Source organism: Nilaparvata lugens, chromosome X, assembly GCF_014356525.2.
Source record: "Nilaparvata lugens isolate BPH chromosome X, ASM1435652v1, whole genome shotgun sequence".
NCBI classification, from domain to species: Eukaryota; Metazoa; Arthropoda; class Insecta; order Hemiptera; family Delphacidae; genus Nilaparvata; species Nilaparvata lugens.
In genome coordinates this window covers 83,482,048-83,501,368 of record NC_052518.1, presented here as the reverse complement: position 1 = coordinate 83,501,368, position 19,321 = coordinate 83,482,048, and the positions used below count along the sequence as shown (strand labels likewise).

At 32.9% G+C, this 19,321-nt stretch overlaps 1 protein-coding gene across 1 annotated transcript; it reads right to left on the bottom strand.

Annotated features, from left to right (window-relative positions):
* Positions 1-663: 663 nt before the first annotated feature.
* On the bottom strand, positions 664-19,228 carry LOC111045229 (guanine nucleotide-binding protein G(i) subunit alpha). Its single transcript, XM_039441770.1, has 6 exons — positions 18,995-19,228; positions 14,274-14,458; positions 12,528-12,814; positions 10,655-10,749; positions 9,757-9,945; positions 664-5,294 (listed from the first exon to the last, which is right to left on the bottom strand). The coding sequence occupies exons 1-6, from the start codon at positions 19,113-19,115 to the stop codon at positions 5,104-5,106; spliced, it is 1,068 nt and encodes a 355-aa protein (XP_039297704.1). The 5' UTR covers positions 19,116-19,228; the 3' UTR covers positions 664-5,103.
* Positions 19,229-19,321: the final 93 nt, after the last annotated feature.

The window sequence follows — 19,321 nt, the reverse complement described above, 5'->3', positions numbered from 1 at the left end:
AATGAATAAAGTAATCTGTAAAAAAGCAGTTCAGTTCTTAACACTCCAGTAAACGTTATGGGAAGTTGTCCATACTCGTCTAAAGCATGTACTCAGGTATAAATTAAAAAAAAAACACGCATATTTGAAGGATTTTGTAAAACTATATCACAAGTAATTTAAGTGTTCCCACGTGTAAGTAGTAGAAAGACCGCCACTTAATTTTCACAACATGATAACTGGACTTATTTACCCCTTTCACATCATCAAAACGTTATTATGCATAGCAATAACATTAATCAACCAGCTATTGTTCTTATCAGATATTCGAGTCAAACAGCCTAGCCAACCTCAATTTTTAATTAGGAATACGAAAGTTAGGAGGCATATGCGCAGTTTGCTTACTTCAACCTCCGACCGCCCCCAAATCTACGGATCAACTCGTCAGTCCACATCTTTACTCATTCTTGAAATCAAATTAAAAGTTTGGTTGATGAATAAACCCGTGATAGTTATTTCAAATTATCCATAGTTCATTGAATAACCCTGTACTAATAAGAGTTCCTACATAGATGCCGAGATATTAATAATTGCAAATTATTTATGCAATTTTATTACACAGAACCAAATACAGTAGCAAAAATATCAGAGTGGATCTTAGAAGAAGAATAAGAACTGAATAAGAACAGATAAACAGTGTATTCAATTATCGACATGAAATCAACAATAATAAAACTTTATTTCCATTACAATATCAAGGTGAAAGTTTATTAAAATACTGATTATAAAAAATAATTATCATTATCTTTTCAATTATTAGTAATCGAATCAAGAAATATCTAATATTACTCTTCACTTATATCATTTTAAATCATTCCTTACTTTTCATCTGCTCGAACACATACAATAATATTAGCCTTCACATTAGGCCTTTATTGAACAATCAACAATGAAATTTCAGTTATCATACAATATATGACACATCTCATTCTAAATTACACACACACAATATCATGAGTCATTCACATGTGGCACATGAAGGTTTGAATTTTTTATTCTACAACACATTCCCAATTTGCGTGTCTAATAAAATATTCTTGACAGCATTTAACAATGCCGAACGTTTTACACTAGGATTAGGATTAAACTTATAGTTTGATTTCATTTTATAATGGCCAATACCTTTACCATAGTATGTCATTTAATATGGTTACATGTTCATTAATAAAATACCTGACATCTATTTTGGCTATTTAGTTATTGATTCAGTGATGTATACAGTTTACATCTGAGAATTTTCATAGAATTCCAATGCAACCCAATGTTGAGTCAAGTGTAAGCCACATTGAGTGACTTTCTAAAAATGTGGCAATCAGCATTATCACAGTTATTTGGTAAGTTAGTAAAATTTTCGTAGCTATCCATTTTTTGTCATTCTTTCACCTCTGAATTTTCCATCTGCTATTCAGTAACATTTATTCAAACCACCAGCTTCAACACTCACCAGTATTATGCATAGACTTATAAAACGATTTTTCATATAAACAGTTAAATGTACTGGATTTATACAATAATAGCAAGAAAAATCTATTTATTTTATAAAGTTATTCAAACGGAGCGAAAATATTACTTATTATTACTTTAAAAACATTGATATAATTTTGAAAATCGACATTATTCATTTCTGTAAATTGAGATGTTTGGTACGATTACACCTATACATTGAAAATTGATAGCAAAACCTATTAAATAGATAATTCGTTGAATGAGCGCAATATTAGAAGCAATACATTCCTTAAAAATTATTGATTATTGATATAATGTATAAATATATGTATGTGAAATAGTAAAATATGTATTAAGAACACTTAATAGTACACTTAGAATATTTCAATAACCTGAGTTCTGTTTAAAAATTCTTTTGAAGATAAACATTCATTTGACATATAATAATTTGAAAAATATAGTATTATTAAAAGCCAATGACATGGTAAATTGCAATTACAACTAGAGAATTTTATAAATAACCTATTTTTTAAGAGGAGGAACGTCTTAAATAGAAGATTCGGGGTTTTTAAACAGACTATCATAATATATTATGCGATCAAACTGATTTTCCAAACAAAAAATAATTAGATTTACGATGGATTTGAGATATGAAAACATTGACTGATTCGATAGAACTTCAAAAATAGTTTCTAATTGACCATCATATAAAAATAAATGTAAAAGTTCAAGAGTGAAACCTCTTACACCAATAATAATAATCGAATAACAACTATTATATGTAATAAGTAACAATCGATTATGGGCACTCGAAATTGAAATGTATATCTTTATATAAATTCTATATCTGGTATAGAAGACATGTTCTGCTATTGATTCGTACAATGATTTAACATTTTTTAAAATGATAGCTTGATTACAGCTATATTTTGCTATCAAACTAGGACAACAGACTTCAATGCATTTTTAATTATACTTATTCACAAACATTAATAGTAGTTCAAAATAACTTGGAATGATAAGTAGATTATCTTCAATGATGCAATTAAAAATCTACAAAGTAACCAATACTTGGGAAACCACATTTCCTCAATCATTGCTGATTTAAATCCAAACATTCAAAATCAATCTTATCCACAGAAATATAGAATACTCTTCAGACATACTAATTAAAAAAATCGAGAGCAATAGAAGTTCAAAATAAGTGAGGAATCAAAACTAATTTATAAATTAAAGCGGTTTATGTGCGTTCTTATCGATTGTGCTAATCTACTACCCTACACTATCTTTAAAATTGTAAACTCGATTCATTATCTTCACCATTGAACACAGTTAGGGGGGGGGGGGAGTTTGTCTAATCCACCATCATACGCTTAACGTATGTTGTTGCGTGAAAACTACCTACTTTTTATGTAATCTTAAGAATATTATTTCACTTACGTTTTTTCCTGCCTAAATTCAGTTAAAATGTCAAAAACATTAAAATAAATTTTTTTTTGAATTTATATATGAGATACTAAGTGTAATCGTATTATCATTCCAAGGTGAGATTAATGTATATTTAATTCCTCTCTTTCACTACTTGAAAACATGATTTATTTTTCATTACATCCATAGAATTATTGAATAGATACAATTTTAAATACTCAACAACTGAATAATAATTACAATTAAAAAGTAATAGAACATTCAATAATTGACTTCAAACTTATAATTTTCATCGACATAATCAACTTGAAAATGCTGATTAACTTCTGAATTGAAAGGTGATCAAATAAAACTATGAAATCGAGTGATCATATTTTCACACAACAAATCTTGAATCATCAAATGTTAAAATAATAATGAGAAAGCATTGGTCGTTTAGCTCTAAAGCTTACATATTCAAGAAAGGACATTACAGTATTAAGATTATGGACGTTAGTTCATATAACAAAGTATATTTTCGGCTAATTCAAAAGCAATCCCAGTCTCTTAAAGTTACTAATTAATGCATTATGATAGTGCATTGTTTTATTGTCAAAATTTTGACTAATAATGATACCTTTATCATTCTAAACAACACAGAATTCATTTTTTACGAATATTTCCATCATTGGAGATTGAATCATTTTTAAGATCAAATTATATTTTTGTTCAGAGATTGAGGTATTCTCAACAATCACGATCTTAATACCTGCTTTAATGCGACAAACACTTCATTATTCTCAAGTTTAAGATCAATTACAACGGTATGAATATGCACCAAGATTAAAAAATGGCATTATCATGTCATGGTTCGTGATATTTTTCAACAGCAAATAACACAGATAAACAGTTTGATTGCTCTCGTTATAAGTAAAAACATACGATATGCTAACATTACAAAAATACGAGGCACAAAAAGTAGCTTATTTTGAAAAAGATATTCAGCAATATCTATATTTACAAAATGTTTGACTGTACAAACCCCTGGCACATGAATTGTCAACTTTAATGCTAATATTCAAATAGTTGTTCGTAATTAGAGTCACTTGGAATAATTTTATGGGTAAAACTTTTTTTTTCAATTTGGAGGTCATTCATATACAATAATAGCCATCATGTAAGAGATGGAGACATCGAATTATAAACAAAATTGATGTGCTGGAGCATAGCCACCTCTAATACAAGGCCCTGGACTACGATATTGCAACGTCGCAGTGTAGGCCTAGAATCTAATACATGATTGGTGAAAAAAATCAGCTGGTATTTTTCAAAATAGTTTTCACCAATCATGTATTAGATTCTAGGCCTACACTTCGACGTTGCAATATCGTAGGCCAGGGCCTTGTATTAGAGGTAGCTATGGCTGGAGCCTGATTACAAATTATTTTTCAATCTAGTTAGATTTGAAAACACATTGGTCATGAAACTCAATTTCTACACTAAATTGATCTAAATGTTGTTGAGTCATTGAAAGATGCTCTTTAAAAATAATAGAAGAATTGTTAAAAAAATGTTTTGTAACAAACATATATTTTATTCGAATGCTATTGAAACCACTTCTCCATTGCCCAAGTATTTTTCAAATGTTTGCAGAATATACAATACTACTTTAGGAATCACAGAAAAAAAATTTACAGTTTTTAAAAGTATATCTTACATTTGAGTCATGGCCCCAGTACTGTGTACCCAATAGGAATTCATGGCATAATTTTCAATCATTTTGTCAATAGCTTCAAAGAATGGTGAATCCACCATTTTCAAAGCTGCCACTGGAACTAGTTTTTTAGGTTGAGTTCTACATCAGTCATAATTTGAGCATATGTTTGACAATGGAAACGATAATATCAATATAAGTTACACCTATAAATTTTAAAAGTAGCAATTTGAATTGATCATAATTTCTTCTCTTAAAACGCTATTCTATTTTTATACAATGACAGAATCATCAAAGTATGACGATATACAATAAATCGCATAGAATTATGAAATAATATATAAGTGATAAAAATAATGAAGATAAATAAGTAGACCTGCTTGTAAAATATGGCTTGGTTTTATCCAAATAGCAGGCTGATGAGGAGAACAATAAGAGGTGAAGTTAATTGAAATCTTAATACACATACACAGGCAGCACAGTCATAAATACTACATCTAGAATAGGCCACAATCTTTCAAGTTGTTTTTGATAATGACATCTGTTACAGCATCAAATACAAACTGTATGTTATTAGTATCAGTAGCACATGTGAAATGTGTGTAGATTTCTTTTTGATCCTTTCTTTTGTTCAGATTTTCAAATTTCATTTGAATGTAGGCTGCTGCCTCCTCATAGGTGTTAGATCCTGAAAAACGAATCACAATTTTAGTCATCAGAAATAACTAGATAATTCAATTTATTTAATTCAACCTTTATAAAAAAAAAAGTAAATAAAATGTTGAAAATTGTTGGATTAGCCTCATCACTTTTCCCAGTTAGTGTGATCAGGATAACGTGGGATAACCCACGGTAGGCTAGTTGCTGGTTTCCTAGCGGGCGTCTCCCCAGGTGGCGGATAGGGGGATGCCTCCTAGATATGATTGGTACCGGGGGAATAAAAAAAAACCCGGGGCGGACCAAAACCTGCAACAAAACTGCTGCCTTGCAGTTTGGTATTTGTTTATCAAAGGCTAGGGAAGGAAACCAAAAAAACTACATGGGTTTCCAGGTTGGGGGTTGGGCGATGGGGCTGACCCCGCTTGTTGAGAAACAACCAAATGAACAAATCGACAGGGGAAAATAAAGTTTCATGGAATGAGTTTGATTAGAACAACGTTTGAAAGAAATGCACATATTTATTTCTACATAATCTTCCAGCGAAACTACAATAATTATTTGGTATCACATCAGCCGTACATTCTCATTCATTGTTTGAACATTTTTGAAGCCTGAATACAGATATTTGAGCCTTTGTTTGAATGAACACTCCCGGCAGGCTCGCTTCACACGCCTTATCATCAGTCTAGCCAGGGGGTGGACCCCCGGCTGGATCATCAAGAGATAAGATAATTTTTCATTTGAGCTTGCTTCCTTCCGTCAGAAAATCAAAGGCTCGATTCAATCACCAGTTCTATTTCATTTAAGTAGAAGTGAAGCTTTGAAAAAATGTTCATTCTTATCAGAGTTAATAAATTAAAAAATATTCAGTTATTACTTGATTAGAGACTTGGTTAAGATATTATGAGTACTATTGTATTTCAGTCTAATAGTTCTTCGAAATTTGAACCAGGAATGATGTGGAGAGCTTAACAAACATCTATATTGAACCCTCTTAAGTATGAACAATTTGAGAGAAGGATTCCTCTACTTAGCACCTCAATTACAATACGCTAAACCTGTGTACCCTTCAGTGTTCACACTTCCTGGTGCAATTGAAACAAACATTAGTACACATTATAACATGAAATGTATTATCGAGTGATCACGAGCGAGTAATTTTCACTTGAAAATAACATTAACGATGAAAATGTTATGTAAAAAAATTTAAAAAGGATACTTAGATTTTTTATTCTTTGAATATGCACACTATTAATATGGTTCTGTTACAATTTTCATGATTATTTATCGATTTATTCCATCTTGCTGATTATTATAATATTATATTATGTTATTTTGTATATTATGTTATTATATCATATACACCGTGTCCCACGAAGAGGTTTACACGTTCAATTTTATATTACGTGCCCATTCATGCACCGAACTTTTTTTAATTTTACACAGTTTATAAAGTAGGTTCTGAAAATATTCTGGAAAAATTTCAACTCCATATCCTTCGTAGAAACAAAATGGCGACTTATTGAAAATTTTACCCATTCGCTTCCTATAAAAACTACTTTGATGAGTTATTATCTGATTTGTTTACTTCGTTGCGGTAGTCTTGGCTCATTTGGTGGTACCAAAAATGGATCAAGCAATCTTCCAAAAAGATGGTGCTCCACCTCATTTCGCAAATCATGTCAAGCAAATTAGTAAATGACAAACTTCATGGCCATTGGATTGGTCGTGGAAGTGATTTTTTTAGTTTGGCCACCCCGATCACCAGATTTAAGTGTTTGTGACTTAATTTTATGGGGTTACTTAAAGGTAAAAGTTTATACCCATAGCTTCATTAATGATGAGGAACTAAAACGATCAATAGAAGAGGATACCGCGGAGTTTCTTTGTAAAAGCTTACGAATCATTTCTTAAGCGCTGTTATCAGTGTGTTGCTGTGGAAGGATTTCAATTTGAATAATTTTGGACTTAAAGGTTTTTCATTAGGCTATGTTCTAGTTTTTTTTATTCAAAAGTCATATTGCCCTAAAGTGCAACAATAAAAATATTTTATAAAACCAAAATCACCTTTTTAATGTTTTTTAAGTATCGTTTTTCAGTATGCCGCCATTTCGTTTCTACGAAGGTTAGGGAGATGAAATTTTCCCATAATATTTTTAGAACCTACTTTGTAAACTGTGTAAAATTTAGAAAAAAATTCGGAGCATAAATGGGCACGAAATGTAAAATTAAACGTGTAAACCTCTTCGTGGGGCACTCTGTATATTATATTATGATTTATTATCGCAATTGATTCTATTTGTGTTAATTATAATTATTATTAGACAATTTGCTATATAATCGATTACTATCAAAATGACACATTATATTTTTAAAATTATACAACAATACCAATTATTTGCTTTGTATTCGATTTTGTAAATTAATATCTCAACATTCAAATATGAGTGTACAAGTACTTTTGCACCTTTGCACTCTTCAATCATAATTGGGATAACTTCACCACCCCTTTCGAGCCCACTCATCCCAAATGGCAACAATGATTTTCGAGGTGCCTGAGAACTTTTTTCGGTCAAATTTGAGAAAAATGTGTTTATTAGGGGTAAATCATAATCTATATTGATTGAAAAATCATTTGTGCACCAATGGGTTAACACAGAAATTCAAATCCAATACAAAGATAATTTCATTTCAACTTGAGCAAAGCATAATATGATAAAGGCCATATTTCAAGAAAAAAATAAGGTCAGTCAAAATTTTCCTTCGTTTTACCCTTTCAATGATTCATTTACTTATTGGACATTAAAGTAGTCCTAGAAACGCACTTGCAGGTTAATGCGGCATTAGTTTTAATGGCTAATTAGCTAATTAATGATTTGACAAGAGTTCTAGAAACCAGGCATGTGCAAAGAGAGAGAGAGTCAGCTGCGTTTAAACTCCGCCTTTCCATGCAAATGAAAACAGTAATTCATTTAGGGCCGGTTTCCGAGCTCGGGATTTAGCCAAGTTCTAGACTTTAACCGGCTTTAAACTCTGAAGTCAGAAAATTGGCTTTCCGAGTCAGAGCGTTAACGTAGTCGAGGACTCAAATAGACCCTGGAGTTTAGAGATAACGTTAGACCCTGGAGTTTATAATTTCGCTTTATGAGTGAAGGGCTTATAAGTCCAGGACTTGAATTAGATTCTCGCCTCTTTCCGAGTCAAGGATTTATCGAAAATCGTTAAGTCCAGAACTTAAAACAACGTGATTTTAAACCCTCGACTAGGGTAGGGTTTAAATTTAAGTTCTAGACTCAAACGAGCAAACACAATTCAGTTATTGTTTTGGAGTAGATGAATAGCCAAATAAATGTCATGGAATACCTAAATTATTTGAATTAGTCCATCTAAATTCATAATTTATAGTTTGTAAGTTTATTTTGAAATAAAGTTCTTCATAATATTATGTGTAAAAAACTAACCTTATTTTACGACCGTGACATATCCTAAAAATGTTCCAAGAAAAATAATACAAGGATTGCCTTGGAATTTTATCCCCCAATGTGAATATTACTAATCAATGCCATATTCAACATATTAATAATAATAATATAACAATAATAAATTATTATTGCAGTTTTTTAAAAACAAATACGTTTTCCAACTCAATAAGTAGCATGTAGGTATTAAAATTTTATTCGAAAATCAATGATAAATAATAACATAACGTAAAATGAAATGTTCATTTTTTTAATCATGTTTCAAAAGGTTAGATTTTGCTTCGAATTTATAGACCTACACAATACAAATAAATCGAAACGTATTTTCACAAAATAATTTGGAGAGCCTTTGAATTATCCCGCTGCAATCAGCTGTTTTGCTATAGGCCTAATGACAATAATACAACAGCAGAATATTGAGAATTTCCCTCATGTTTACTGCATTAAGTCCTGGAGTAAAATAAGTCGAGAACTTAATAGACCCCGGAGTTAAGAACATAAACCTGTGACTCAGAAAGTTGATTTAGACCCGATAGCTTATTTTAGTCATGGACTCTGTAAGTCCAGAGCTTATAAATCCCGAGCTTGGAAACTGGCCCTTAGAGTGTTAATTATTCAGTGAATATGAATAATACGTTTATGTTTGATTTTTCATTTTTTCTTCCTACTTTTAAATGGTTTCTATCTTGACTAGTAATGTGCATACGACAGATTTATCGTGTTTCAAAGCATCGACTGAGGGTACGGCCTAAAAAGCAAGGCATACATGGCGACTTAACAGTCTCTTGATATGATGCTTCTCCAATTAATTTAGCTTAAATTAATATTCTTTGAAAGGAAACGAAAATATTTCCAATATAAAGAAGATAACTAGACATTTGATTATGGCAATGAATGAGTTAGTGGAACTATTCAACAGGATTCCTGAAAACATCTACATGAAAGAAAATGAATGAATGGTGACTGCTTTTGGTGAAAAAATGTTATGCATGATTCTTGAGTGAAGCTTACCGGTATATTCGGGGAAACAAATGGTCAACGGGCTGTTGTGTATTTTCTCTTCAAATAAGTCCTTCTTGTTCAGAAACAATATGATTGACGTTTCAACAAACCATTTACTATTGCAAATGGAATCGAATAGTTTCATGGATTCAATCATTCTGTTCATTTCCTCATCCTCAGCGAGAACAAGATCATATCCTGTGAGAAAATGAAAATAAGATGAGTTCTAATAATTGATCATTACCCAAAACAATACAATGTGCAAATGAATAATGTGAAAAAAACATGATGCACTGTGAAATAGTATTGATACATAGACTAATGAGTAAATTCATCGATAAATTATTACAGTATGTACATGAAATATATAATGTATTATATGAATTATAATTTCTAATATTTATATATTGGATAATTTAATCAATATTCTATTATTTCAGTATACCGTATTTATTTGTATTAATAAAATATCAGCAGTAAGAATGATAAATAATTATAGTACAAGAAATTATAAGTAGGCTATTAAAATGAGGATACTTTATGTTATGTTTAATATGAATCCAATTAGGGTATAATTTCTACAACTATAATCTTTAAGGTGGATTCCCAAATATGAGTATCAGTATCGGAGTCAGTGGCCAGTACAAAGGAAATACAATTGCCATGAGTTGTGAAGGGAGCCCGTCCGAGCGAGTATGAATAGTCCCATTAGAATTTATTGCAACAATATTCTCAATGTACCAGACACGTGCACTGATACTGTGGCAATCTGCCTTTATTAGGTTATTTGGAAGATTGAAACAATTAAATTTAAAGCGAATCTAAATTGAATTGAATATGATATAGTTAAAAAATTACTGTAAATTATAATTATAAACTAATAAAAAAAATACAAAGGAGAACTCACCCGACAGAGCAACACAGAATATAATGGCTGTTACACCTTCAAAGCAATGGATCCATTTCTTTCTTTCGGATCTTTGGCCTCCAACATCAAACATTCTGGAATGATGAAAATATTAGTAATTATTATTGTGAGGATACGATTGTGAAGCCCTGATAAAATTATTTATATAACTGGAATCCAAATGTAATAAATTCTTCTCAAATGACTAATGGATAAATCGTTCTATTCATTCTTGTGATTTTTAATTGATGTGCTGACACATGCAGACATCATTTGACTGCCAAAAGGGTTAATTTTATTCACTGACTTTCAATTTCAATTTTCAACAGATTCTTAGTTGTAGTTAAAATCTATTAAAAAAAGCATAGGTTATAATGTCGGTATATCAAGTGGAAATTACAAGTGTTTACATTGCAGTTCATAATGGATCAAGGAATTCACATTCTCTATCTGATCATGTTATAAAATGTAACTAAGTCAGTAACATTTATAACATAACTGATGAATTTGAAAAAATCGCATAGCTTTTTGTTGGTTGCAAGTCCTTTACGGGAAGATCCTGCCTTGCCTGATATATATTTTAGCTATCAATGAGTGATGCTCTATGAAAAACTACGAAAACCAACTCAGACTTTTATAATATTATGAATTATCAACTACAAAATTGTATTCTTTTCCTATCATGTTGATTCGAAATTTATGATTTTATTAGCAGTTCCCCACATTTACGGTGAACTGCCACGTGGAACTAACATATTATGTTGAATACCAATTTTCATCCAATACGACTTTTAATTATTATTTGCTACAAATCAAGATATATATATATATAATATATATATATATATATATATATATCAGATGACATCCTGTTTCGCCACATAGAAAACGAAGGAATAAGTGAATTTTATTAGTCAACAAACTTGATTCGTCTAGAAGTTCAAGGAATATGTTTCCAAAATATAAAGTTGATTGGTGGAAGCGTTGGATCGTTATCGTCGTACATACAAACGCGGCGAGCCTAGAATATAACTAAAACCTCGCTAAGCCCGGTCAACAAATGTCCGATGAGATAAAATTCGAGTCGACGTACATGCACCTAGTCGATAGTATTAAAAAATAATGGATACAGTCTGTTATATGTATAACTAGATTATTTTTAGTGAATTATTTGAAATTTAAAAATACTTTATGGAATCTGGATATAAATCAACTAGAGAACTCACTCAAAATACCGCTGATATTCTGCCAACTGTTCTATTGGAATCTCCGGTTGGAAGCGATTTATAATATCCCATATGATTTTTTCTCCCATGATTGTTGATTCTATCTATAACATACCTGATATATAGTGATATTGAGGATACGTTCTCTCAATATTCTCGCATTATCAAGGATGAAGGAGTTGGTCAATCTTATTGTACGACGAACTCGAACTGTATAATGGTTCAAAGAATGTGTTGGAAAAGTTGATTGATGAAAGTATTCGAATGTTATCGGCGATCATACAAACCCACAAACGGATAACGACTAGAGCCTCAAGTCAAAAGCAGGGGCTAGAAGTCTAAGCTCGTTCAATTAATTACCTTTAATTGCTAAAAGTTACCGGAAATTTGAATTTACTTGATACAATGTATAGTATAACTTGATTAAAAAAAACACTTCACTTGAATGGGCTACTTTTATAAATTAATAAAACAATATTGAAACTCGAAGTACCCTTTATTATTTGAAATATTACAACGACTAGTTTCGACCATAGCTTATTTTCAAGTTGAACTAGTCGTTGTAATATTTTAAATAATAAAGGGTACTTCGAGTTTCAATATTGTTTTATTAATTTATAACTTGATTATATTTAGTGAATGCTTACTTGAAATGCAGTCCTTTAAATGTGAAATGTGTTTCAATGATGCCAGTTGTCTTGACGCGAGTCCGAAGAACATCCTGTTGAGTGGGAACATAGTTGGGCTGAGCTATTCTATCCAGCGCATTCAGATAGTAAGCGGCAGAATCATTCAACTGATACTCTCTTGACCTGGAGAAACACAGTTCGACACCCGGATCCTGCCATAATCGTCTCATTATCAATACCAATTCTGGAGTCAATTCACCCTCCTCGGCAGCGCTAGCCAGGGTGAAGAATTGTCTGGCAAGGTCCTAAACACAACAATAAATCATATATTCATTTAACAATTGACAATTTAAAAATAACACATCGAAGGGTTAATGGTAAAACAACCAAAAACTAAGCAAAATAATGAGAAATGATTACCAAATGTTGATTGTGCTTCAAGTAGCTGACTACGTACGATTGGACTCAACTTCCAGAGCGGAGGGTCTCAGACTCTCAGTTCATCAAGTAGGCCTACCTACTTTGAGCCATTCAGTTGAAAAATTCAGCCATTCAGTTCTTCAAGTCTCACGGAATCAAGTTTACGTTGCAGTTTGATACACCGTTGCTCACTAGTTAGCGATTAGTGAGAATGGGTTAGGGAGAAGTTAGGTTAGGTTGAGAAAAGGTATGGGGTTGAGTTTTGCTTTTAAATGGCAATAAGCTGGTATAATTCAGAATGTTTTGGACATTTTAGAACTAAACACATGATACTGTATCCGCTGGATTTTCTAAAAGCAAAAGGGAACTGAAATTACCTACCTATGCTGATTGTAGATTGAATGATCATGAAATGAATGTCACCCTTCTAGATGATAGTGGACTTCTCTAACTAGACTACTCTAAACTAGGCTACTAGAGTGTTACAATTACTAGTAGGCCTACCCTTTATAGATACTAGTTTTATGTGTAGTGAATTTACATTTGTTGTATATTTAATTTTTATGATTAGAAGTAAAGACTATTTATAATTTTTAGGAATGATAGGGGAGGTGTTTGACCCACCAGTTACCATGATATATGATAGCTCAGATTAGAAAACTAACATGCTCTCAGTACTCCCGGTGTCAGTCTTACTGCTTGAGGACAGCTACACTGACAGAAAAAATTGGAAATCATTTACCATTTGTTCGGAGCCCTTTTGGAAATAGAGAGGCATTCCTTATCCTAATAACCCTCCTAATACCCACGGAAAAGCTTGAGGCTACATGGCTAATTGTCAGCACTGACAATAGAAAATAAATATGGTAATATTTAAATAATGTACTTGAATATAGCTGAAGGACTTTTAGTAGGTTTATCCCCGACGTCTACAACCCGTTTTTAAGAGTTTTTGACCAGACGTACAATATTGATTACAATATATGCTCCTCTTCAGACGTTGGGCCCTTTCCGAACTTTACTAGGTCTAAATCACTCTTACACTTGATGCAACGAATAACATTAATCATATTACTTTCCTATCATTATCAAGAGTTCAATCATTATCAATTTCGCTAATCAAGAGTTTGCTTTGTCAATCATTCTCATATTCATGACATTATGAATGAATCTCATGCCGTTACTCAAACGAGGGCCATTTTATCACCAATTCTATTACTTCCTTTGGTGCTGGTCATCAGTTAGTTATTTCGTGAGTCACGTAGCTACTAACAGCATACAATTTCATCACACATTAGAATTATATGATTAGACTTTTATGGATGATTTCAATAGACAACGTACCGCTCTTCCAGGATCTGCGAAGTCTATTCTCAATTGCCCCATTGCTCTTATTATGGCCATGAGACTCTGAATAGTGTTACTGTAGACAACTGGACGATACTGTTCACATTCTTCTCTAGAGTATCCAGTTTCATGGATGATTTTCATCTGCTTTACGATCGTACTTTTACCAGATTCTCCAGCTCCTGCAACAAGAATAAATAATAAATAATTGTAATGTCATGAAAAATTATTGTCATTGTCAAGTATAATCATAGTACATAGCATAGAGAAACGAAACAATTTGAATGTTGAAAAGTTCGCAGTTCGGTAGGTATTCAAATTTTACACAATACTGATGTGCCTACATTCCCAATTCAGTAATCAAGGACCATTGGACTGGTTTGGAACGTGCATCAGTGGTGCATTTATGAAAATTAGTGATAAAACTTCTGTACAGAGAATATTTGACGGCATTACCACATATGACGTCATGACGGTATCTCTGTAGGGATATCTCAGACAAGGTGCAAAGCACACGTCCTAAAACATGATATGAACTATTCAAAAACATTTAAAACAAGATTCCCCCAAAATTGCTATTCCAGAGTTTTCATTACTGACACAACAGGCTGCAAACGAAGAATGAGACCACATTTTTATGTTATTTTTAAAATTAAAAAGGCAATTTTGGACATCTTTATTGAAGGATCATAAATGGCATGATGTATACATGTCATTTCATAATAATTGGTTTACTAGTTTTATGAATTAATTGACGGAAAAATTACATTTCAAAATTTATCGTTTTCTTGCACCACCCACAATAGGGTGTGAGCTCCGAATGTTAGCAAATCTCAAATTCAAAATTCATTTGATCTTTTTGTACAAATTCATGAGCTTGTATTGAGAAGAAAAAGAGGTTGAGCATCTAATTGTAACCTAAGAATAGAAAAAATAATAAAACTACAATAACATGATGAAAAAGAAATAAAGACTCACAAAATTATAAGTTTAACATCTTTCTTGTCATCTCTGCAAGTAGAGGTACTTTTGGACATTTTGACTGTAGGAACATACATGACATAATGAATAGATTCCATTCCATTAGTATTCTATGATTTTTTCTTGGAAATTACACTATTTCAAAATTGTTTGTTCCGTTGCGCCACTCTGTATAGTGACCCTTAGGCACACTAAACATGTAACTAACGCTAGTCCAAGTCTATTGATTATTACAAGTTTCATAATTATTAAGTTGATTGAATAGCTTCAAATTTGATATGGTACGATATTTTGTCAGAAAATAATCTAAAGAATGATAGGTTTTGTCTAGGTGCATGATTATAGCAATCTTCAAGAGATTTAAACTTGTCAATAAATTAATATTATTCCACAGTATGACTAAGAAAGTAAACCGTTATTGCCAAGTCGAAGATCTCATAGAGTAAGTTTAAAAATTATATTACAATTAACAAGATAACGGAGTAACGAAAATGAAACTCTATAAACAGTTAAAACTATGCGAATCAGAATATACAGGACACAACATACAATTGAATTCAAATCTCCATTTTCCGAAACAGATAACTTAGAAGTTCCAACAGATATTATAATAGAGAAAGATAGACAAGACAATAAAGGTTTTATATTATTTATGAGTAGTAATTGTCTATGATTCATTTCTTGAATATGGATAATGAAATTCAACTTTGAAGGTTTCGTGACATAATATTAAAAAATAATAGTTGACTAATTTATCGCTTCATAACGAACGCTACAGCCAGATACCTAGAAGAGGTTCTAAGGGATAATATTAAGGTTCCATTTCATAAGTTATTCACAAATAAAAATATTAGGCTACTTGTTCTACGAGAAGAAGAATAGTAGTTACTATTCTAACTGACAGTTGCCGGACAGATTTCGTCAAAAAGTAAAATAAACATTTAAAATATTAACTGACATGGCTGTAGATATCGTGTTTGATGTGGTTCTGCAGCTCAGCTAACACTTTCAGTCTCTGGACATCTGGAATAGCGCAGTCTCAAAAGTTTGCCACCTATATCATCTTCTCTTGTTGAGTAAAGGGGGAAATTGGTTAGCCTATTCTCTCACGCAGGAGCCTACGGAACCCAATCTCCATCTCACTCTCACGAATGCTTTGTAGCAGTCTGTTGATGATCTTGAGAATACGCATGGGGTAGTAATAGTGTGCAAGACTATGCAAGTATGGAGAAGGGTAGATCAACAGTATCTTGCCTTTGGTGTTTTAGGAATGCAATTGGCTCCTCTCCCAGAAAATGTGAACCTAGCACCGTAAGAACAGCAGTGAGCTGTACAAATACTGGGTGAAGCCTATCAGGGTTTACAGACGTATGAGAATGGGCCGACAGTGTTGCAATTTGTATGATCAAGTGATTTTTCTGTGGAAGAAGAATCCTCACAGACCACTCACATGACTCCTGAGTACTATCCCATAGTTTATAAGACTGTGAAACAGAACATGGTACGCTGAGACCAGGAAGCTGGTGGGCACATGACTCTTAAGCTTCAGCATCATAATTATCACTCTGGCAAGCCGATATGCTGCTCCCTTGATAGATTTGGGTCCATTATAAATACCAGGGAGGAGCTTGACTTCCGCCCACCTCGTGATGACGGGCCACATCAGGGTACACAGCAGGCTCTCCGTGTTCCCCTCGTTAAGGCACAGCTTATTTGTTTTGAACCACCGAACGGCCTCCTGCTCCAGTCAGGCCACAGCAGCTTGGGGGCCTTTATCCTGGGCTATCAGGATGGTGACGTCAATGGTTATTTAACCTAACCTATCACGGTGGTGTCGTCCGCAAACAACAAGGCTTTTCCATCCACACCAAATTTATTGATGTAGAGCAAGGGACCAAGGTTTGATCCCTGCGGTACGCCGTAGATAACATCCCTGGCCTGTGAATCTGCATCATGAACCGATGTCACCTGTGTTCTTTTGGAAAGGTAGTCTCTCATGGTCCTCAAGAGCCCCATGGTCCTCATCACTGAAGAGCCCCGCCTTGAAAACTGTGGGCTAATCTTTGAGAGACGTTCAATACAAACTTTCTTCATCTACATATCACAATATTCATTGTATATAGGAAGTGACATTTGATATTACGACAAGGCAGAACATCCAAAAGTATTTCTCTAACAATAAACACCATAATAATGAATAAGCTGCAACTCACTTCTGCGCCTGAGGTAGGAACGTCACAGATTCCAGGAGAGAGGTCAGTGACACCACCATGGAGGTGGTGTCAAGGAGGAACATGGAACCTACCTTACTCTAGGCTCTAAATATATAATAACAACTTAGTTACTGTATTCCATCAGCACACAGAAAATGTACAACATACTCCCACAATAATATGTGCGCGAACTGCAGTTGGGAAGTTTCAAGAAACTATTAAGGGAGAAACTTCTTCGTTTGTCACCGAACGCAACTGAAAACTAGAGAACAAACACGTCCTAGTGCCATCTTGACAAACGTAGCATATTGTTTGAAATTTTAACGAAATCTATCCAGCGTGAAATTCATCAATAATTGATAAATTTAATAAAAAATAGAGTAATTGAATAAAAACACAAATATGCTGTCAAATTCTACACTGATTCATTTAGTACACGACCATGACAGTGTAGAATTTGACAACATATTTGTGTTTTTATTCAATTATGGAACGGTTCTACAATATTGAATCGGTTCTACTCAGTCGAATTTTTAAAAAATAGAGTGGTGAGAGAAATATTAAGCAAGTTCCTAGGCGTCTACATACACCAAAAGTTAACATAGGAGCCTCTTTGTAGAAATCTTTGTGGCAAGCTCTAAAAGTCTATTTACCTCATAAGATGCCTCAAGAGCAAACTGTCGAATGATTATTTGCATATGACATATTTCAGTTTGTTCCACAGTCATGTGTCTGGTGTTCTTCTTCTCCAGAAAAAAGCTGTGAGGATAATAGTGGGGGCCACTTTCAGGAAACATTGTAAACCGTTATTTGTTTCTCTTGGAATATTAACGGTTTACAACCAATATATTTTATGTTGTTGCCCAATATATACATAAAAATAAGAGTAAAATAAACACAAAGGCATGGTTCATTCATACAACACCCGCCAAAGACATCAACTTGATACCCAACGTACACGATTAACTAAAGTACAGAAGTCCCATCACGTCTTGGGAACAAAGGTCTACAATAGGTTGCCAGAGTCAATCAAAAATTATCCAGTCTCTTTGTTCGGCAAATCACTATTAATCTTCTGTGTGCAAACCCCTTCTATTCTTTGGAGGAGTATTTCACACATTCTTTATAATAAATTACAGTAAGTGTTATGAATATTCTATTGACGTTTCTGATGACTGTATGGTCCGATAGAAAAATAATTAAATCTATATCTACCTCATTGAAGGGTGAGTTGGATGAGAATTTTGACTTGAAAATAATGGAAATACACTTCGGTGTGAAAACAGAATGCCATGAACAGTGTAATCTTGATTAGGTTATGCGCTAGGAAAATGTACAAGCTAATCCAAAGATATACTCTATTAATCTATAGAATGAAGCATATTTATAGGTCTGATAAAATAAAAAATTACCAATGAATGAACATATTAAACAATATATATATATATAATTTTATTCTTGTATAAGACGGATTCAAGTTTACAAAACAGTTTAGGCAAACAAGTTTCTGGCCGGACAACTTACCTAATAACAAAAGTTTCACTTCTCTAGCTGCTCTTTCTCCATCAGCTCGAAGGCCTTTATCAATCTTTTTCGATCTTTCAGCGGCTTCTTTTTCGCCCGAAGAGCTAATAGCACATCCCATATTTGAACAAATTTGGCACTTGTTGATTCACTTTTCGGTTATTTTAACAACCCAAATCCATTCTTAGCTCAGACAGGGAAACAGCCCAATCTGACTCTGATGCTATAGGAGTTACCAACTTTTAGAAATGGAGGTGACCAAGCAAGCGTTGATGCTTGCTACTTTTTTTGTTTATTGATATGAAAATAAATAATCAAAAAAGTAAT

Excerpts from the sequence above, each read along its gene's own strand:
- LOC111045229 (XM_039441770.1), bottom strand. The coding sequence starts at position 19,115 with ATGGGATGTGCTATTAGCTCTTCGGGCGAAAAAGAAGCCGCTGAAAGA. Across the intron at positions 12,815-14,273 it reads TCGCAGATCCTGGAAGAGCG|GACCTTGCCAGACAATTCTT; the intron begins GTACGTTGTCTA and ends TGTTGTGTTTAG. Across the intron at positions 5,295-9,756 it reads TTGTTTCCCCGAATATACCG|GATCTAACACCTATGAGGAG; the intron begins GTAAGCTTCACT and ends TTCGTTTTTCAG.